Source organism: Stegostoma tigrinum, chromosome 8 (genome assembly GCF_030684315.1).
Source record: "Stegostoma tigrinum isolate sSteTig4 chromosome 8, sSteTig4.hap1, whole genome shotgun sequence".
Taxonomy (NCBI): domain Eukaryota; kingdom Metazoa; phylum Chordata; class Chondrichthyes; order Orectolobiformes; family Stegostomatidae; genus Stegostoma; species Stegostoma tigrinum.
Window position 1 is genome coordinate 44487389 of NC_081361.1, and position 23186 is coordinate 44510574.

The 23186-nt window shown below is 43.0% G+C and overlaps 1 protein-coding gene across 5 annotated transcripts in view; it reads left to right on the plus strand.

Annotated features, from left to right (window-relative positions):
- hmcn1 (hemicentin 1) overlaps window positions 1-23186 on the plus strand; it is a 545704-nt gene that overhangs the window by 453052 nt on the left and 69466 nt on the right. For all 5 annotated transcript variants that reach the window (XM_059647829.1, XM_059647834.1, XM_059647832.1 and 2 more), the window contains 6 exons: window positions 4498-4767; window positions 5673-5863; window positions 9581-9794; window positions 11852-11986; window positions 13202-13389; window positions 17053-17134. In XM_059647829.1, the coding sequence (XP_059503812.1) occupies window positions 4498-4767; window positions 5673-5863; window positions 9581-9794; window positions 11852-11986; window positions 13202-13389; window positions 17053-17134 (1080 nt within the window). The remainder of the gene's footprint in view (window positions 1-4497; window positions 4768-5672; window positions 5864-9580; window positions 9795-11851; window positions 11987-13201; window positions 13390-17052; window positions 17135-23186) is intronic.

The window sequence follows — 23186 nt, forward strand, 5'->3', positions numbered from 1 at the left end:
TGTGTCCACGTTACAGCAGACAAGGTGCAGGAGGTCTTAAAATGCATGAAGGTGGATAAGTCCCCAAGACCAGATCAGATGTTTCCCAGAACTTTGTGGGAAGCTTGAGAAGAAATTGCTTGGCCCCTTGCTGAGATATTTGTATCATTCATAGCCATGGGTAAGGTACCAGAAAACTAGAGGTTGGCTAATGTGGTACCATTATTTAAGAAAATCTTTCAGGAAATGCCAGGGAACCAAAGACAGGTGGGGCTGACGTCAGTAGTCGGTAAGTTGCTGCAGGGGATTCTGGGGGACAGAATTTACATGCAATTGGGAAGGCAAGGATTGATTAGGGATCTCAGCATGGCTTTGTGCATGAGAAAGCATGTCTTACTAACTTGGGTGTTTTGAGTGTTTTGAAGAGATGCCAAAGAAGATTGGTGAAAGCACAATGGTAGATGTTGCCCACATGGACTTCAGTAAAGCATGCAATAAAGGTTCCGCACAGTAGACCGGTTAGCAAGGTTAGATCACATTATCCAGGGGAGCCAGCCAATTGGATACAAAATTGGCTTGAAGGTAGGATACAGAGGTTGCAGTGGAGGGATGCTTTTCTGACTAGATGCCTGCAACCAGTGGCATGCCACAAGGATTGGTGCTGGATCCACTGCTTTTTCTCATTTATATGAGTGATTTGGATGTGAATATTGGAGGTATGGTTAGGAGGTTTGCAAATGACACCAAAATAGGTCATGTACTGGACAGTGAACAGAGTACAACAGGACCTTGATCAGATGTGCCAATGGGCTGAGGAGTTGGAGAATAAGTTTAGTTTAGATAAAAGTGAGATGTTGTATTTTGGTAAGGCAACCAGGCCAGGACTTGCACATTAAATGGTAGAGCCCTAGGGAGTGTTACCAAACAAAGAGATCTCGGGTGCAGGTGCATAATTCCTTGAAAGTGGAGTTGCAGGTAGACAGAGTGGTGAAGGCAGGGTTTAGCACACTTGCCTTTGTTGGTCATAACATTGAGTGTAGGAGTTAGGATGTCAAGTTGCAGCTACATAGGATATTGGTGAGGCCACTTTTGGAATACTGCCTGCAATTCTAGTTGCCCTTCTGTAGGAAAGATGTTGTTGTTAAACGTGAAAGGGTTTAGAAAAGATTTACAAAGATATTGCCGGTTATAGGAAAATGCTGAATAGGCTGGGGCTTTTCTTCCCTGGAGCATTAGAGATTGAGGGAAGATGTTTTAAAGGTTTACAAAATCATGAGGGGTGTCGATAGGCTGAATAGCCAAGGTTTTTTTCCTAAGATGGTGGAGTCCAAAACTAGAGGGCATAGACTTAATGTGAGCAGGGAAAGATTGAAAAAGGATCTAAGTGGCAACTTTTTCACGCAGAGGGTGCTGTATGTATGGAATGAGCTGCCAGAGGAAGTGGTGGAGGCTGGTACAGTTACAACATTTAAAAGGCATCTGGATGAGTATTTGACTAGGAAGGGGGTAGAGGGATGAGGGCTAAATTCTGGCAAATGGAACTAGGTCAGATTAGGATGTCTGGTCAATGCAGATAAGTTGGAACAAAGGGTCTGCTGCCATACCATATGACTCTATAACTTGCACTATGCCCACAGTCCTTTACCAATCCATCTGCCCCATGTGGAGAACCACATAATTAAACTTTGCCTCAAACTGTCCATCTTGCCAAAGCCTTAATATTACATGTAAATGATGCCGTCCTGGGTCCTCTACTCTTTCCCCCTTCGGAGGCCATTGCCAACAGCCTGTCCCCAAAGCTTACCTTACCAAGTATGCTATTTTGCATATTCCTATCTTAATATTCCTTCCATCTCTGTCTTTGTCCCCACTCCAACACATATCCTTGCTTTTCTGTTACCTCCATCCATTTGACTTGCAAATACACAGACACACACAACCCCCAACCAATTCTACTCTCTCTACATGGAGGCTACTGACAACTGCCTGTCCATGTAACCTAACATGCCCTCCTGCATACTCCAACATTTCTGTTTTGTCCTCACTTCAACATACACACATACACACACATATTGATACAAAAGTCATGCACATGTGCCACCACACATGTGCAAATACACAAGTGCACTCATGTCAACAAGCTTGTCAACACTCATGCATGTTGATGTACATGAACATGCATCAAAACACACCCACACATACCTTCACACACTTATACACCCGCACGTGTGCCAAAACAACATGCCAAGATGTGCTCATGCATGTGCACCAGCACGTCTCCACATGCACTCCAATGTGCTTGACAACGCACCCTCAGACACGTGATAATACATACGCAAACACACCCACAGAATCTGTGCCAACCCACACACAGGTGACATTACACATTCATGCGTGCTCACCAACACACATACCATTGCACTGCTGAAGCCCAGCAAACACCGTCTCCAATTATCGGCTTGTACAGAGGGGAGAAGAATCACTATTACCATAACTCACTAATCTCTTTTATTTATGTATTATGAAAAGATACAATATGGCTTATACATTTTGACAATACACAAATTACTCATATTTTTCCTGAAAGAACTATAACCTATTTGTACACCCACAAAAGGCAGCTAACCGTTCCAGAATAATCACAGAATATAAAAGCTAATACCCATGCAGATTAACCACCGTGGCTGCTGAGGACTGACATTGGCCAGATGCTGCACTCGATGCCGGGATCACCACATCCCTGACGAGGGGTGCACTTCTGTGAAAGTTGAACTCGAGTTTTCGCTGGCTGCATGCCCTGATGGTGGTCTTTTATCCTTTTTCTTTATCTTTCTAAAATCATGTCTTTTTCCTGTTGGCTCAGGCTAATTCAGTTATCGCATATCTTTGCCTTATTGGCCCTGGACCAGAGACTTAGGTAGCATTACCTCATTGCCTCTCAACCAAATAAGGTGTTTGCAGTACCTCATCTTTTTTACTACTTTTGCAGAACTTGGTTGGCACCAAATGGTTCTGACCAGCTCAGGCCAGCTCCTAGGTCTGGGTTATCGTCAGTTCACAAGCTGCTTCTTCCTTTATGTCAGCATTTTTTTACATCTAGTATCTCCTGTTCGCGATATCGGTGACTGGTATCCCCCATCTCCACCTCCCTCTGCAGTTTCTGGTCAGCATCTCCCATGCAGCGATGTCAGCAGCTTGTCTGCCTCTCTCTCTCTCTCTCTCTCTCTCTCTCTCTCTCTCTCTCTCTCTCCAGCCCTTGGCTGACAGTATAGACATGCGCACCTGCTCACATGTATACATGCCAGCACTCACCCACACACACTAGCACAAAATGCCAACACAAAGATGCCAAAATGGCCACAAACTTGCCAACACACAAGCACACTATTCACCCATGCACATGACACCCACACACATGTATCAACACAGATGTTGACGTGTAAGGCAATGACGAAGAGACAATCTAGCCATCACCCTTTAATGTTTAATGACATCATCATTGAATTCCCCACTTAATTAATTCATTCTGGGGCTACTATTGATCAGAAACTGAACTGGACCAGCAATGTAAATGCTGTGATTGCAAGAGCAGCTCAAAAGCCAGGAATTCTGATTGTACCTGATTTCTGAAAGAGTATCCATCATGTACAAGGCACAAGTCAGAAAAATGATGGAATATTCACCACTTGCCAACAATGAAACTGAAGAAGCTTGATACCATCCAAGACAAAACAGCCGGCTTCATTGGCACTCTATCTAACACCTTCAAATTCACATTGTCTAACATCAACGCACAGTGGGCACATTGTGAACCATCAACAAGATGTGCTGCGACAGCTCATCAAGATTCCTTAGTCAGCACTTTCCAAACCCATGATCTCTAGAAGGAAATGTGATAATACCACCACATGTCAGTTCCATTCCAAGGCAAACAACATCCTGACTTCGAGAAATATTGCCATTCCTTCACTGCCACTGTCAGCATCCTGAAACGTCCTTTCCTATCAACACTTTGGGTCTACCTGCCACACAGATTGCAGTAGTTCGTGAAGACACCTTTTGAAAGACAATTAGGAATGGACAATAAATTCTAGCATAGCTCACCTATGATTCCCACATCACATGAACGTATGAAGAAAATTTAGTTTGCAACATTTGTTTTGCCAGTGAACTAAATGAAAAATCCTGGTATTTGAAATTCAGCTACACTGAATTCTGCATGTAACCCCAGTACAATGTCTCCAACTGTGTGTAGGAGTGCTTTATAATCCAGTTTCATTTTTTTTAATAAAAGCCCTTATTCTACTAAATCTCATTAATCCTAATCTTTCATTGTTTCTCCTTCCTGTTTCCTGACTGAAATGAAAATAAGGTTCTGTTTTCCACAATATTGATCTTTCCCAATCTATTAAACTCCTTATCTCCTCCATCTTAATACAATATACTGTAAAAACATTTTTTGTGCATATATCTAAATGTCCCTTAAAACATGTGCAATCTAATTGAAGACAATTTTAGTTCCTCCAGTGATAATGGCCCATCCCAAGAACTATATTGTTGCTTTGGATAAATCAGTCACCATGCTCTGTGAGGCTAAGGGTTACCCAATTCCTGAGGTCACCTGGAACAAAGATGGACAATTAGTTACAGAGAGCATTCGCCAGAGGATCCTCAGTACTGGAGCTCTGCAGATTGCCTTTGTCCAACCAAGAGACACTGGAAGATATACCTGTACAGCATCCAATCTTGCAGGTTCTAGCAGCTCCGTCATGGTTTTGACTGTTCACAGTAAGTATTATTTTATGGCCTGCTACCTTTATTTTTCAAATGTTGGAGTTCTTCAAAAAATGGGGGCAAATTGAGGAACATCTCAACAAATTTGCTGTGGCAGTTTTCAGGCAGGGATAAAGCACTGTGCAAGTAAAATAGAAAAGGAGACTCTTAAGCACCTTGTTACCACCTACAACCATTCATGTTTAACTTTGTAGGATCTTTGCGGGGACCGTATGACATTGATAGGTTACCACTACAATTTTCACGAGTGTACAGATGAGTATCCAGGCAGGTCCTGCTCATTGTGAATGACCTCACCACTTTTCCTCAAAACCTTTACAATTGATAGACTGATTAAACACAAATACTTGTGAAACATTTTTTTGTTTCATCATCAGAAATATTAATTCTCCTCTTCCTGACACAAAAAATACCCAACTAAGGCCAGTCTCTCCATACAGTTCTCCTAAGGATTCTTTCATTGTTTCCACCTTAACTGCAGAGGGTCAATCCTGCACTAAAGCCATGAGATGTTTGTCTCTGTCAAAATGTGCCAGCAGCTTCTGTGGAAATAATATGCAAGGAGAAAGTTAGTTGAGTCTTGCAGTGATTCCATGGGGTGGTCTTGCAATTTCAACTTCCTATCTAATGGAATTGGATACCTTAAAACTCCAGCATTTCACAAATTACAAGCTCAAGTGGTTCCATGTTACAGGTTGATAAGGACATGGGCTTGCAACATTAAATGAGCCAAGGGTCTCAACTGTGCCAGAAGGTAAGGCCAAGAAAAGCAAAGCACTTGCACAACAGCTCAGAATATGGATAGTAGACAATGCTCCATGTAGTGAATTCATGATTTATACTATGTTGCTCTGTGACAGCAATAATTTTTAATTGTTTATTCACTCTGCCTTTTACAGTCCCACCAACTATTCATACAGCAGACACTGAATATACTGTAGTTAAAGAGTCTCAGGCAACATTGCCATGCATTGTTGATGGTGTTCCTGAACCAGTGATCACATGGAAGAAGGATGGTAAAATCCTGCACAATACACCAAGAAAATACAGGTTGACGCTATCAGGAGAACTCATTGTGGAAAATACCATGGTAAGATTAAGGATAAGCAGTTAATAATGGTTACGTAATTAAAAGATTTATCTGCAACATATCATCAAACCAACCACCAAAAGCTTCTGAGCAATAGAAAATTAAACCAGGGTGCTTTAATGAACTTACTGCTCCAACTTTGGTAATTCAGTTACTTCACAAACTCTACTGCTTCCCAACTTGATTCCCCTCTTGACCAACAGTAAAACTTTGATTCCATCAATGGAGAAAGTTCTTTGGGTTCATTTTAATATTATGAAAATTGCAGTTTTGCAATACAGAAAGTATAGAACACATTTTGCAAACTAGCCACAGTCCAACTAGCTACAAAGCAGATTTTACAATAGCAGTGCAAAATGAACTTAATTACATTATAATAAAATGTGAGGCTGGATGAACACAACAGGCCAAGCAGCATCTCAGGAGCACAAAAGCTGACGTTTCGGGCCTAGACCCTTCATCAGAGAGGGGGATGGGGTGAGGGTTCTGGAATAAATAGGGGGACAGGGGGAGGCGGACCGAAGATGGAGAGAAAAGGTGGAGAGAGTATAGGTGGGGAGGTAGGGAGGGGATAGGTCAGTCCAGGGAAGACGGACAGGTCAAGGAGGTGGGATGAGGTTAGTAGGTAGATGGGGGTGCGGCTTGGGGTGGGAGGAAGGGATGGGTGAGAGGAAGAACCGGTTAGGGAGGCAGAGACAGGTTGGACTGGTTTTGGGATGCAGTGGGTGGAGGGGAAGAGCTGGGCTGGTTGTGTGGTGCAGTGGGGGGGAGGGGACGAACTGGGCTGGTTTAGGGATGCGGTGGGGGAAGGGGAGATTTTGAAACTGGTGAAGTCCACATTGATACCATTGGGCTGCAGGGTTCCCAGGCGGAATATGAGTTGCTGTTCCTGCAACCTACAGGTGGCATCATTGTGGCACTGCAGGAGGCCCATGATGGACATGTCATCTAGAGAATGGGAGGGGGAGTGGAAGTGGTTTGCGACTGGGAGGTGCAGTTGTTTGTTGCGAACTGAGCGGAGGTGTTCTGCAAAGCGGTCCCCAAGCCTCCGCTTGGTTTCCCCAATGTAGAGGAAGCCACACCGGGTACAGTGGATGCAGTATACCACATTGGCAGATGTGCAGGTGAACCTCTGCTTAATGTGGAATGTCATCTTGGGGCCTGGGATAGGGGTGAGGGAGGAGGTGTGGGGGCAAGTGTAGCATTTCCTGCGGTTGCAGGGGAAGGTGCCGGGTGTGGTGGGGTTGGAGGGCAGTGTGGAGCAAACAAGGGAGTCACGGAGAGAGTGGTCTCTCCGGAAAGCAGACAGGGGTGGGGATGGAAAAATGTCTTGGGTGGTGGAGTCAGATTGTAGATGGCGGAAGTGTCGGAGAATGATGCGTTGTATCCGGAGGTTGGTGGGGTGGTGTGTGAGAACGAGGGGGATCCTCTTTGGGCGGTTGTGGCGGGGGCGGGGTGTGAGGGATGTGTTGCGGGAAATACGGGAGACGCGGTCAAGGGCGTTCTCGATCACTGTGGGGGGAAAGTTGCGGTCCTTGAAGAACTTGGACATCTGGGATGTGCGGGAGTGGAATGTCTTATCGTGGGAGCAGATGTGGCGGAGGCAGAGAAATTGGAAATAGGGGATGGAATTTTTGCAGGAGGGTGGGTGGGAGGAGGTGTATTCTAGGTAGCTGTGGGAGTCCGTGGGCTTGAAATGGACATCAGTTCCAAGCTGGTTGCATGAGATGGAGACTGAGAGGTCCAGGAAGGTGAGGGATGTGCTGGAGATGGCCCAGGTGAACTGAAGGTTGGGGTGGAAGGTGTTGGTGAAGTGGATGAACTGTTCGAGCTCCTCTGGGGAGCAAGAGGCGGCGCCGCTACAGTCATCAATGTACCGGAGGAAGAGGTGGGGTTTGGGGCCTGTGTAGGTGCGGATGCACCTTCCACCCCAACATTCAGTTCACCTGGGCCATCTCCAGCACATCCCTCACCTTCCTGGACCTCTCAGTCTCCATCTCAGGCAACCAGCTTGGAACTGATGTCCATTTCAAGCCCACCGACTCCCACAGCTACCTAGAATACAACTCCTCCCACCCACCCTCCTGCAAAAATTCCATCCCCTATTCCCAATTCCTCCGCCTCCGCCGCATCTGCTCCCACGATAAGACATTCCACTCCCGCACATCCCAGATGTCCAAGTTCTTCAAGGACCGCAACTTTCCCCCCCACAGTGATCGAGAATGCCCTTGACCGCGTCTCTCGTATTTCCCGCAACACATCCCTCACACCCCGCCCCCGCCACACCCGCCCAAAGAGGATCCCCCTCGTTCTCACACACCACCCCACCAACCTCCGGATACAACGCATCATTCTCCGACACTTCCGCCATCTACAATCCGACCCCACCACCCAAGACATTTTTCCATCCCCACCCCTGTCTGCTTTCCGGAGAGACCACTCTCTCCGTGACTCCCTTGTTTGCTCCACACTGCCCTCCAACCCCACCATGCCCGGCACCTTCCCCTGCAACCGCAGGAAATGCTACACTTGCCCCCACACCTCCTCCCTCACCCCTATCCCAGGCCCCAAGATGACATTCCACATTAAGCAGAGGTTCACCTGCACATCTGCCAATGTGGTATACTGCATCCACTGTACCCGGTGTGGCTTCCTCTACATTGGGGAAACCAAGCGGAGGCTTGGAGACCGCTTTGCAGAACACCTCCGCTCGGTTCGCAATAAACAACTGCACCTCCCAGTCGCAAACCATTTCCACTCCCCCTCCCATTCTTTAGATGACATGTCCATCATGGGCCTCCTGCAGTGCCACAATGATGCCACCCGAAGGTTGCAGGAACAGCAACTCATATTCCGCCTGGGAACCCTGCAGCCTAATGGTATCAATGTGGACTTCACCAGTTTCAAAATCTCCCCTTCCGCCACCGCATCCCTAAACCAGCCCAATTCGTCCCCTCTCCCCACTGCACCACACAACCAGCCCAGCTCTTACCCCCCACCCACTGCATCCCAAAACCAGTCCAACCTGTCTCTGCCTCCCTAACCTGTTTTTCCTCTCACCCATGCCTTCCTCCCACCCCAAGCCGCACCCCCATCTACCTACTAACCTCATCCCACCTCCTTGACCTGTCCGTCTTCCCTGGACTGACCTATCCCCTCCCTACCTCCCCACCTATACTCTCCCCACCTTTCTTCTTTTCTCTCCATCTTCGGTCCGCCTCCCCCTCTCTCCCTATTTATTCCAGTTCCCTCTCCCCATCCCCCTCTCTGATGAAGGGTCCAGGCCCAAAACGTCAGCTTTTGTGCTCCTGAGATGCTGCTTGGCCTGCTGTGTTCATCCAGCCTCACATTTTATTGTCTTGAATTCTCCAGCATCTGCAGTTCCCATTATCTCTGAACTTAATTACATTCTTTTGTTTTGAATAGGGGAGGAAACAGGATGCAATTTTAATAAAATCATAAGTGGGGACCATCATACATTTAAGGGGAAGATTTGCCTGGCCTCAAAGCACTGTTTTGGAAATGAATAGTGGACCTCCGGTCATGCAGATTAGAAACGAACATCATCGCACCTGTTAGTAACTCAGATACTTAATATCCTTGACTAGAGGTGGTGACCGGGGAACATAAGTGAGGAGAAACCAGGATTTTCTGTTTGTGCCGACTTCACTTTGCATTTGCCAAAAACATGATTGTAATTTTATTTCTTCCCCTTAGCCTGATGACACTGGTAGCTACACTTGTATAGCTACCAATGTGGCTGGCCAGGATACCGAGACCTTCAGCCTGACTGTTTACGTTCACCCAGCTTTTACAGAATTGCCAGGAGATGCATCTTTAAACAAAGGGGAACGCTTATCATTGAACTGTGCAGCGAATGGTATTCCCACACCCAAAATCATATGGACATTCAACAACAGCATTAAATCAGGTTAGAATTTGCTTTGGTGCTCGCACACAGGTAGCCACTCTGCCAGATTTTGTTTTCCACTGATATTCATTTCACATTACAGCATCTGATCAACTTCATCCTCATAATCTCAAAATTGTACTTGATCCTGTTGATTTTGTTGCTGTAGCTGCTTCCCACTCTGCGAGAGTAATAGGTGCTCTGAACCACCTAATGAATGTGGAGATTGGGGAACCAGGAAAAAAAAATCCTGTCATGTACTCACTGAAGCTGAATTGGAGAAATTGTTCAAACAAGAGATGTTGTTAGTCTGCTGGTGCATCAAATCCATTACCTTTTTCTTTTATATATTAATTCATGGGAGGGAAAGGTCAGCATTTATTGTTCATCTCTAATCAGCTTTTAGAAGGTGGTGGTTGCTTAATCGTCATGCCATAAATTGACTGATTTCAGCCAGAATGGGAAAATAATGGCTGCTATCATTGACCTGAGTATTCCTGGACTTGGAATGGGGAAGTCGGGGGGTGGGGGGGTGGGGGAGACAAGAGATCCCAATTACTGACACAGTCTTGGTGTTACAGATAGAAGAGCCATTTGACCCGTCTTAACTAACCCACCATGAAAAGCTTTGCACTCCCCCTGTCTTGGAACTTAATTGTTCATTCGGTGATTTTTCTGGAAACTAATCACAATTGTTGATCACGTTTTTGTAAAATTTATCATCTAGTAGTTTGAGTATGTGTTATTGAAACAGCATTTCAAATTATTTATTTTCCCGATTACCACTGTGAGAAAAAGGGGTGCTTTTTAAATTATTAAATATGTTTGAGCCACCCACTGACATCCTCACTTTTGTTTTTCTTGTTGAATTTCCTTTCTTTACCAAACATTGTATGTCTGACAGCCAGTATTGATTTGTACCAAGGATTTTGGCAGAGTTTGTGTGAAAATTTCGGACAAGAACTGGGCAGGGGTCTGCTATGTCAAAAAAATGTCTTTCTACATAGTCTGCAATTTTTCTGTCAGCCTAAGTGAGGAACCACAGCTTTGCAGACACCTGCAGAAGAATATTCAAACGTGAGTCACTATGCTGACAAGAAGAGGGTGGAAATTGGGTGGTTTGGGAAAGAATAGTTGTAAATGGATCTAGATCATAGAATCCCTACAGTGTGGAAATAGGCCCTTTGGTCCAACAAGTCCACACTGACACTTGGAGCATCCCACCATCCCCTATAACCCACCTAATCTACACCCCTGGACACTATGGGCAATTTAGCATGGCCAATCCAACTGGCCTGCACATCTTTGGGCAGTGGGAGGAAAACGAAGCAAACCCACACAGATACTGGGAGAATGTGCAAACCCCACACAGACAGTCGCCCGAGGGTGGAATTGAACCCAGGACCCTGCCGCTGTGAGGTAGCAGTGCTAACCACTGAGCCACCGTGCCACCCTGTTATGTCTCAGCTGGAAAATCCTGGGTTGTTTACTTCAGGGAAAAGATCAAACTGTTAAAGTACAAAGCAAGTCTCCTAGGAGTTCCAGGGATGAGAAACTTCAGTTTGGAGGACAAGATAGAATAGATATGGGTAAGTTGTCCACTGGCAGAGGTTTTCAAGATGATGGGCTTTGATGGGAAAGAAGGGAAAAATTGTTCTCTCTGGTGAGTGGCTCAATAACCAGAAATCATGGATTTTAAAATTGTTAACAAAAGTTCCAGAGAGGAGTTGAGTTTTGTTTTTGTTGCAAGAAAATCCTCTAGGGCTAGAGTTGTCAGATTCTCACTGAAAAGTTTGTGGAAACTGATACCATAGAAAACTTTCGAAAAGAATTGGACAGATGGTTAATAGATGAGCAACTTCCAGGGTCCCAGCCAAAGGACTTGGCTGCTCATTTGAAGTGACAATTTAAGACTAAACGGTAACCTTCTGCAAAAGGCTGCTATGATTCTGTGAAAACACAAAGTTACAAATTCATTCTCTAAATCAAATTTCACAAGTTGTCATTTTTACAAACTTAACAAACAAGTCTGAAACAATCAAATATTTTTCTGAGACATATTTCTTTCATTCCTGCAGCCCATTACAATAATGCTAATGGACAGAGCAAACTGGTAATTGAAAAGGTATCAAAGGATGACTCCGGTACATATGTTTGCACTGCAGAAAATAAAGTGGGATCTATCAAAGCCATTGGATCTGTTTATGTCAAAGGTAAGCTGAGGAGGAATGCTTTTAAATTGCACTCTGTTTTTGCACATTTCAACCTTTTTTGCTCCAATTTAATTTGTTTTGACTATATTTATAAAGATAATTTGCAGATAAGTTGTCTTAAATATTGCAATGAATAAAGAAGATGCTGCAGTTATGCAGCAGAGAACAATTCGCATCTGTACAGAGAAGGATGATTGAAGTTTCAGGGGCACATCAGATTCTCAATAATAGTTTATCTAATTCATCGGGAGCTTGCCAAGATGAAGGCATGAACAATCGTTTGATTCCTGCGTTTGTAAATTTTGTTCCCTTTCCATGTAAGCACAGCATAATAGACATTCTGACAAGTTAATAGAATGGCTAATTTTGTAATGGATGTAGAAGAAACACTAATTGGTTCATCCAATCTATTCCATAATAACACATAGGTCAAGAATGGCAGATTTCCTTCCTTAAGAGATATTAATGAGCCAACTGAGTTTTTATGACGATCAATGATAGTTTCTGGTCATCATTACTGAGATTAGCTTTCAATTATACATTATTTCATTGTTTGAATTTAAACATCAAATTCTGCAATGGTGAGATTTGAACTTGCGTTCTCATTAGCCTAAGCCTCTGGATTATCAGTCTGGTGACATTACCACTATAGTACCATCTTCTCAGTACAACTGATGCAATGTTACTCCATTACAACAAAATTAAAAACGTCCACAGTAGAAAAATCATTAATTCTTGTGCAAACAGTGCAGGTTGAGTTGATGAAGCAGTTTTACTGGTGTTCTTTAGCATTGGCTTTTCACTAGTTTTGTAACCAGCTTGTACATTTTAGGGATACATTCCCAATACATTTGTCTAACAAGAACCCTGGGCCACTATAAACACACATTGTAAATACCTGGCAAGCACCCTATGCATGAAACGTCTACAAAATTTAGTAAAATTACCAATACTGTTTTTAGTGAGAACTATAAATAAAGTTACAGAAAGGGAAGTTGCTTGAAAAGCTCAGCAGGTCTGGCAACGTCTGCGAAGAAAAATTAGACTTAACATCTCAGGTCTGGTGACCCTTCCTCAAAATACAGAAAACTCAGAAATAAATGGTAATTTATTTCATCAATTCTTCTTGTGATGCTTTGATCTCATGATCTGTCAATCAAGCACAAATTCTGTCATATATTTGGTGAATGTAATTATTGTCTACTATCTCTTCAGAGCCTCCAATCTTTAGTGACTTCAATCCAAACCACATTGAGCCTCTTGGAGGCAATGCTATCCTAAACTGTGAGGTCCGAGGTGATCCGCCTCCCATGATCCAGTGGAGTAAGAAGGGAATTCATGTTCAGATCACCAACAGGATCCGCCAGCTCCACAATGGCTCACTGGCCATCTATGGCACAGTGGTAAGTCAGGCATTAGACAGTAGAAAGACTAAAAGAGTGGATTTATTCCAGATAATCAACTGGATAGTTAGCACAACTTAAGTGATATCATATTCTTAAAACACATAACCATGCAAAATACTGTGACGCTGATCAAAAGTTATGGCTCAAATTTTCTGATGGATAGTTTTCATGCGGGCAAAGTTGGTAAATTCATGTGGCTATAGCCTCCCTGCCTTCATTTTCATAGCTGCAGCAGATGATGAGAAGTGAACGTATATATTAAAATGCTGAGCACCAATTGCTGTGGCAGTGGAGTGTATATATTCAGCAAACACTGAATGTGTTAGACTTGGCTTTTCATGACAGCTGCTAACCTGTTTATGTAGGAGCCAGATGCTCTCATGCCAGCGACACCCATGGTACAGGCAGCATTGGTGGATTCCTCCAAACTTCATTTCAGTTTCCAAAATGTATCCAACAAATTGGCCTGCTGCTCCTTGTCTGTTTATATATTTGAAAGAGGTTTTTAATCATTAGCACTCTAGGGTCTTCTAGTGCCTGGGATTTGTGGGACAAAGTGATGAGCTGTTCTAGATGAGTGTTCTAGTATGAAGTGCAGTGGAGCTAGAAGTCTATGGATTGGGGGGTGATGAGAGCAATTCAGGGAAACTGCTGCATGCAGTTGTGAGAGTGGTGCATCATGAGCCTCAGTGAGAGATGGACACAGTAACAAAGTTAGACTGAGTGTGAGGTAACAGAAGGAAGACAGTGGCACTTGTTTGTGCAGAGTGCATGATGGAGAGAAATCCTACATGAAACTCCTGGAATTGATACTTCATGAAATGTTGGTAAAATGCAGCCCAAAGTTACATAAAAATAATTAAAAAGAATAGAAATGCTTGCCTCAGGAAAAAGTCCACTTAAATGTTCCTCACTCCAGAAGTGCTGCATTAATCTTACTTGTGAAGAAGGGTCCAGTGCATTAGCTCTGGTAGTTTCATCAGGAACAGTAAAATAACCATTGTGCTAGCTGATTTAGGACCATGTATTCCCAGGAAAACATATGATAGGACAAAAATGAAATGTACGTAGCAATGGTAATTTTTGCAATGTTCACCAACTACAGAATAGCTTCTACCAAAACAAATGAAGCTGCTTATGATGAAGGAGCATCTTTCCCATCTGTGGTCACTCCAGAAACTTTTCACAGAGGAAGGTGACAAAGAAGCATACAACCCTTCGACCCTGCTTCACCATTCAAAATGATCTTGGCTGATCATCCAACTCAGTGCCCTGTTCCCATTTTCATCTATACCTTTTGATCTCTTTAGCCCTAAAAGAAAATCTAACCCCTTCTCAAAAACATTCAATGTTTCGGCCTAAGCTGCTTTCTGTGGTGGAAAATTCTATTTGCACACCACTGTCTGGTTGAAGAAATTTCTCCGAAATGACCTATCCATATTCTTAGGCTGTGACCCTGGTTCTGGACTCCCCAGTCATCAGGAACATTTACCTGTCTCGCTCTGATAAAAATGCTATATGTTTCTAAGAGATGTCCTCATTCCTCAAAACTCCAATGAGCATAATCCTAACTGACCCAGTATACTTTATATACTGCCATCCAAATTATGAGTCTCGATTTTTAGAACATCCTTCCTCAGCAAAAAATGTACACAATACTCAAGCATGGTCTCAGCAAGGTCCTGTACAATTGCAGTAAGATATAGAACATAGAACGTAGAACATTACAGCGCAGTACACGCTCTTCAGCCCTCAATGTTGCGCCGACCTATGAAACCAATCTGAAGCCCATCTAACCTACACTATTATGATATTATTCATACGTTTATCCAATGACCATTTAAATGCTGTTGAAGTTGGCGAGTCTAACACTGTTGCAGGCAGGGCATTCCACGCCCTTAATACTCTCTGAGTAAAGAACCTACCTCTGACATCTGTCCTATATCTGTCACCCCTCTATTTAAAGCTATGACCCTCGTGCTAACCATCACCATCCGAGGAAAAAGGCTCTGACTGTCCACCCTATCTAATCCTCTGATCATCTTCTATGTCTCTGTTAAGTCACCTCTTAACCACCTTCTCTCTAACAAAAACAGCCTCAAGTCCCTCAGCCTTTCCTCATAAGACCTTTCCTCCATACCAGGCAACATCCTGGTAAATCGCCTCTGCGTCCACATCCTTCCTATAATGCAGCGACCAGAACTATTTGCAATACTCCAAGTGCGGTCGCACCGGAGTTTTGTACAGCTGCAACGGGACCTCATGGCTCTGAAACTCAATCCCTCTACCAATAAAACCTAACACACCGTATGCCTTCTTAAAAACCCTATCAACCTGGGTGTCAACTTTCAGGGATTTATGCGCATGGCCACTGAGATCTCTCTGCTCATCCACACTACCAAGAATCTTACCATTAGTCCAGTACTTTGTATTCCTGTTACTCCTTCCAAAATGAATCACCTCACACTTTTCCGCATTAAACTCCATTTGCCACCTCTCAGCCCAGTTCTGCAGCTTATCTATGTCCCTCTGTAACCTGCAACATCCTTCCGCACTATCCACAACTCCACCGACTTTCGTGTCATCAGCAAATTTACTAACCTATCCTTCTATGCCCTCATCCAGGTCATTGATAAAAATGACAAACAGCAGTGGCCCCAAAACAGATCCTTGCGGTACACCACTAGTAACTGAACTCCAGGATGACATCTCCAGACATCTCTGCTCTTGTTGTCAAATCTCAAGTAACATACAAGGACATCCAGGTCTTTTGTGCCCCCTCCCTGTTTTCCCAGTCTATTGCCATTGAAATGATAATCTGCCTTCTGATTTTGTTACCAAAGTGGGCAATCTCCCATTTATCCATGTTATGCTTCATCTGCCATGCTTTGGAACTCACTCACCTTGTCTAAATCACACTAAAATATCTCTGAATCCTCCTTATTACCTTACCCTTCTACTCAGCTTTGTGTTGTCTGCAAACTTGGGAATATTGCATTTAGTTCTCATCTAAATCATTAATAAATGTAATGTGAATAGGTGTGGTCCAAACACTGATCCTTGTGGTACCCCACGAGTTACTGCCTACCTGCTCCAAAAAAGATCTGTTCGTTCCTGCTCTTTATTTCTGCCAACCAGTTCTCTACAGATGTCAGTACACTACCCCTTATCCCATGCACTTCAATTTGATATGCTAATCTTATTTGTGGGACCTTATCAAAGGCCTTCTAAAAATCCAAGAAAATCATATGCTCTGACTCTGCTCCTATCAACTCTACTAGTTACATCATCTCAAAATTCCAGTAGCTTTGTCAAGACAGGAAATGATTACTTTTTATCAGGGCAGTAATTTAGATACTTCCCAAAGTAGTTTATTCCAAGCATTTGAAAATTACTATGGGGTACCATTTAATCATAACATTTTTCTCCTTAGACATTTTGTTTACAGAAAATTACGTTGTTGATTGGCATTGAATTCTTTCCAAAGATCTATCCAAAGATGTTATTCTGTTGTGCTTGATACAATTGCTGTGAGATTCATTTTGAGATCGAGAGGGCAAAATGTAGGTATGATAATTAAAACACTGAAAACCTGGATGTGTATTCAAAATTCTTAAATCTGGATTGACTCTTGTTTTGTAATTTTCTGTTCCATCTTAGAATGAAGATGCAGGGGACTACAAGTGTATTGCTACCAATGATGCTGGTGTGGTTGAACGTCGTGTAACCCTGACACTGCAAAGTAAGTCTGTGTTATTGCATTTACTTAAAAGCAATTTGTAATGAAAACACTAATAAACACAAAATAAACTATAGTTTTTTTTAATCACAATGAAGAAATTTTTTTTTGAAATGAACATTGTAATATTTCACTTAAAACACTTCATGTCAGGTGATCAATCTTAAATCTATGCCACTGTGGATGTGATACGTAAGACATTCTTCATTCCTGTCTTTGAAGGTTGACTCACCTTTATTTTGTCCAACAGATTATAATGTTTTCTTGTAGATTTTTTGGGCATATCCAAATGACTCATAAGACTTTCACAATCCTGTTGATTAACTCAATTTATGTTATGGATTGCAAGCAAACCTCTAATCTCTAATATTGAACTAGTGCTCAAAACACCTGTAGCTTCATTCAATAACTCTGGATCCAGCACTGCACTGAAATCGGTATTCAACAGTCCTCTGTAGTCACAAACTGACTAGTCAGTTTCATATAGGCCTTTTCTATACTCCCCAAGTCCGACCATATTCAGCTGCTTCAATGACCTTTCCTCCACCATAATGTGGAATGGAATGGGAATACTCACTGATCACTGCAGTGTTAACCATTGTTCGCGACTCCTTAGATACTGAAGCAGTCCATGTCCAAATGCAGCAACACCTTGACAAGAACCAGACTTGGACTGAAAAGTGCCAAGTAACATTCATGCCACACGAATGCCATCACTGAATCCACACTATTAGCATCCTGGGGGATATCATTGAGCAGAAACTGACTGGCCACAAGAGCAGGTCAGAAGCTTGGAATACTGCAGTGAGTAACACATCTCATGACAGCGCCCCCCCCCCAACCCAAAAATAGAGGTTGTTCACAGTCTACAAGTTACAACTCAGGAACGTGATGGAATATTCCCACTTGCCTGGATGAGTCAGTTCCAACAATTCTCGATAAGCTTGGCAACATCCAGGAGAAAGCAGCCCACTTGATTGACATCATATCTGTAAACATCCACTCCCTGCACCATCAACGCTCAGTACAAGTGCTGTAAACCATTTAAAAGATGCACTGTAGAAATTCACCAAGGCACCTTAGACAGTACGTTCCAAACCCACTACCACTTCCATTTAGAAGGACGTGGGCATCAAAGACATGCGAACACCACTTACAAGTTCCCCTCCAAGCCACTCGCCATCCAGACTTGGAAATGAAACGCTATTCAGATCAAAATCCTGGAATTCCCTCCTTAGGGCAATGTGGGTCTACCTGCAGCATTTGGACTGCAGCAGTTTAAGAAGGCAGCTTACCATCACTTTCTTGAGGGCAACTAGGGATGGGCAATAAATGCCAGCCGTGGTAATAATGACCATATCCCATGAGTGAATAAAATAATTATAAATATGGACATAGGATTTTATAATGATAAAGGTGCCACAGAAGACAAGATCCCAGACACGAAGGTATGCACCTGAAATCAAGTTTTAAATGTGGATCTGTGTGTGCTACAGTAATGTGTATTTGTTACAAGTTATGCTTAAATTTTCTGATTGCTAGCTGCTGCTTAACATTATTTTCATTTCCCAATCTATCTTAGCCAATTCACCTCTCAGGGTTCTTTACTTCAGTTTAAGAAACTAGTTTCAGGATTAACTAAATCACTCTCGGGCTCAATATAAAATTCTATCATACTATGGTGACGTGGCAAGCCTTCTTGTGGAATCTGGCAGTCAGCCTTTAAGCTTGTCATCCCTTTTCTTGTAATAAAGGTCTTGTTATGTCATAAATTGGTTTTGAATAGTGTGAAGCTAAAACATTTTGACAAGTTTCCATCCAAGTGGCTGATGTTTCCTGGTAATTGCTGCTACAAGCGCCTAGCTGGTCGTAATTTCCAATCTAGCCCCAGATTGGCGAGAAGCCCATCTGAAAGTAAAGCATCGCCTGAAGCCTTCTACACTCCTTTCACCATCTGGTTCCTTTTCTCTTTTTAAAGGCTTTGTACTGTAATTCTCTGCTGGCTCTCTTTTCTGTGGTTTCCTTTGATCCATGTTCTTTCAGTAATTTCCACAGCTTCCACCCCATTCGGACTAGCAGTTTACCTTCACCTTATATTGCTTTGTGAAGACATCTTTCACCGTTGTGACTGACAGCCCACTAAAACTTGCTGTTGTTACTGGCAATTTATCATCAAGATGTTTTCATTGTTTACAATGTATACTGAGCATGGAACAGAGAGTCTTTAAATACCAATGGAAGGAATGGAGATATAGGAGGCAACAAAAATGATGAATGGACTGGCAGTGGAATGCATGTTGAGGAACCTGAGAGCTCTTGAGACCGAGGCTCAAATTTAAAATAAAGCTCTATTCCTCCAGCCAACTGTTCCCACAAAACATAGAAGTAACAATTAAAATACTTTTCTCACTCCAAGCGAATTAAGATAGTAGAGAACCCAGTAGCAGAACGACAGAGGAAAGGATTTAAGAGAACTACTATGGTACCACCTAATAATCAAACAACAACCTGCAGATTTAAAGCATTTATTCTCAAAATTTTTGTCTACAACAAGTCCATGTACTGTGCCTCTGTTAAGGCATTGATCGTTCTATAAGAATGTAAGAACTAGGAGCAGGAATTGGTAATTCAGTCCTTTGAAACTGCTCTGCCATTTTATATGATCACGGCTGATCTCATCTCAGCTTCAACCTCACTTTTCTGCTCACTCCCCATACCCTCTCACCCATTACTAATAAAAACATTTGTTTCCACCCTCAAATTTATTCACTGTCCTGCTGTCCACCTCTGGGGTAGTGAATTCCACAGATTCAAGACCCTCTGAGAGGGGTAATTCCTCTTTATCTCTGTTTTAAATATGTCACCACTTACTGTAAACCTATGCTGTCTCATTCTATATTGCCCGCAAAGGGAAATGTCCACTCTATGGCTACATTGTTAATCCCTTTTAGCATCTTCTATACCTCAATTAGATGTCCCCTCATTCTTCTAAGCTCAATCAATCTAGAAAAGAAAAACCTTTCATCAGTAGAATGTATCTAGTGAATGCTCTGAACTTCCTCTGGTGCAATAACATCAAGTGAGGGGACCAAAACTGTACACACTGTTCCAGTTGCAGTCTCGCTAATGCCTTGAACAGGTGCAACAACCATTTCCTTTAGCAACAAATGCCAGAATTCCATTTGCCTTCCTTATTACTTCCTGTATCTGCATACTGGCTTTCTGCAATTTGTGCACAAAGACACCCACATTCCTCTATGCTGAAGCATTTCGAAGTTGCTCTACATTTAGACAACAAATTGCCTTGTTGTTCTTCTGACTAAATTGATAACTTCCCAGTTATCCACATTAAACTCTGTCAAATTTTGGTCCATTCATCTAACCTGTTGCTATCCCACCTGCTTTAAAACGTCTGCAGATTTGGTTCTAGGGTTCTTTTAGAGGCCTCACATGATTTCAGAGATATGTATATACACTTCTGGGGTGAGGCGCACCTGATGCCACATTGGTGAGTCCAGTATCAAATACTATCTAAACCTGCCAGCGGTACGCAGATAATTGTCAATTAACATGTACTGATGGTTTGATGTCAACACTACCATGTTGAAGTTCAGTGCTCCAGCTAACTCTATTTGTAAATAATACGTTGCTGAACTTGAGTGCAGATGCAGATGGAATCCTGCCACCACCCCCACCATCAAGATGATATCTATAAGGATAATTTTATTGTTTACAGCATAATTGTTGGTTGATTTCTTCAGCGAGCTGCTCCTAAACTGTTGGAATTTTCATTCGAATACACTTGGAGATAACTTGGAGAATGAACATAGATCATGCAGAACAGGACAAACTGCTGAAAGAGGTTGGGGACGAATGTCGAGCTCTCAGCAAGGAGGCCATGTCTGTACTGGTACTCAAAGAGCAGTTCCCCTGTATGACCCTCACTGAGAAACCACATGTGAAATGTATACATTTCCAAAAGGGCATCCTCTGTGAAATCTACCTCCTGATGCAGTCTCAGAGAAAGGCACTGACTGCAATGTATATTTGTGGTTTGGCTCCAGTTAGGCCAGAGTTGGAGATATTTGCAGCATCTCACTGTGTATCATCCATTGTTGAATCAGGAAGTCACCAGTACCTTCTGTACTACTTAGCAGATGACCAGCATAAGACTTCTTGAGGATTGCAGACTTTTCCATGATGCAGGGTGCCACTGAATTCATGCATGTCACTTTCAGTATAACCCATGAAAACTCTGCCTTACACCAGATTGAAAGGGATTCCACCTCCTCAACATCCAGCTGCAGGCAGGGAATCATGTAGGTTAATGTCTGGCATCCTGACAACTGTGACATTTACTGTGTTAGCTGCATTTGACCCATGAGAAAGAAACTGGAGGATAGTAGCTAGACAATAAGGACAATCCGATGATGTCTCTCGTGTGCAACCTGTGTGTACTTTTGAAGTTTTTTTAAATGTTTCCACTCAAAAAAACTGAAAGAACCGCAGATGCTGTGAATCAGGAACAAAAACAAAGTTGTTGGAAAAGCTCAGCAGGTCTGGCAGCATCGGTGAAGGAAAAAACAGTTAATGTTTCGGGTCCGGTGGCCCTTCCTCAGATCCACGCTGTGTTCTCAGAAATGGTCACCAGACCCGAAACTGTCTTTTTCCTTCACAGATACTGCCAGATCTGCTGAGCTTTTCCAGCAACTTCTGTTTTTGTTGTAAATGTTTCTGCTGTCTGATCACTGTGGAGAAGACCTACAGTACTCCTCAGAAGATGTGTCAAAAGTTGTGTGGTCTTTGCATTTTACACAACCATACCATCTTGAAGGGACAGCCCTTGTCACCAATTATATGGCAAACAGCTTAGAAGGAGGGGCACAAGAAGGAGAAGTGAACAGTATAGCCCTTTTCTACCCAGGCTGTCTGTGAAAATTTCAAGCTACTTTGATACAAGTGACTTCAACCCCAATTTTCCATTCACCAAGTCTTGTGCTTTGCCTCTCCTATCATGAACCATTACAGTATTTGCTTGACTATAATGCAAAAATAAAAGCATAAAATAAGTCTTTCAACCAAATTTCTCAATGAATTTATAAATGAAGTTATGAAAACAAAACGGTCCATTAATCATCCTTGTGCACTCCCTTAGATATTGTTCTTCATGTCAGAGAGGTAGACACCACAGAAAAAGGCCAGTCGGTCGATTGAGTCCGTGCATGTCAAAAACAACCATTTAACAATTTCTAATCCCATTTTCCAGCATTTCACAATAGCCTTATATGTCTTGATATCACAAGTATACATCTAAATATGACTTAAATATTGAGGGTTTCTACCTGTAACAAGCTTACATGTAGTGAGTTCCAGATAGCTACCACCTTCTGAGTAAAAACAATTTTAATTGCGTCCCCTGTATTCCACCTGCCCTTTACCTTAAAGCTATGCCCCCAATCATTGTCCCTCCACAAAGGAGAAAAGCTCCCTCCTGCCTACGTCCCTCTTAATTTTATGAATCTCAATCATGTCCACCTTCAGTCTCCTCTGCTCTAAGGAAAAGAACCCCAGTGTACCTTTCTCTGCAACCACAGTAAGTGCTACACCTTCCCCTACACATCCCCCCTCATCTCCATACCAGGCACAAAACAAACCTTCGATATCAGACCGGGGTTCACCCTCACATTCGTCAAATTGGTCTCCTGTTTCCGCTGCTCCCAATGTGGCCTCCTCTACATCGGAGAGACCAAGCGTAGACTCGGAGACCATTTTGTAAAGCACCAGCACTCTGTTCGCAACAAACGACACCACCTTCCAATTGCTAACCATTTTAACTCCTCCTCCCACTCCCTGAACCCAGGTCCCTAGGATATTACCTGGGTCTCCGGATTAATAGTCCAACAATAATGCCACTAGGTCATTGTCTCCCCCTAAAGTAAGGCTCATCAAATCTTTTTGTGCTATAGGATGCTTTATTTACAGCTGTACATAGGTTATCAAATCCAGCTCTCTACTGTAGGGTCTGAGGCTTCTCTTTTCACATGTTCAATCTAGA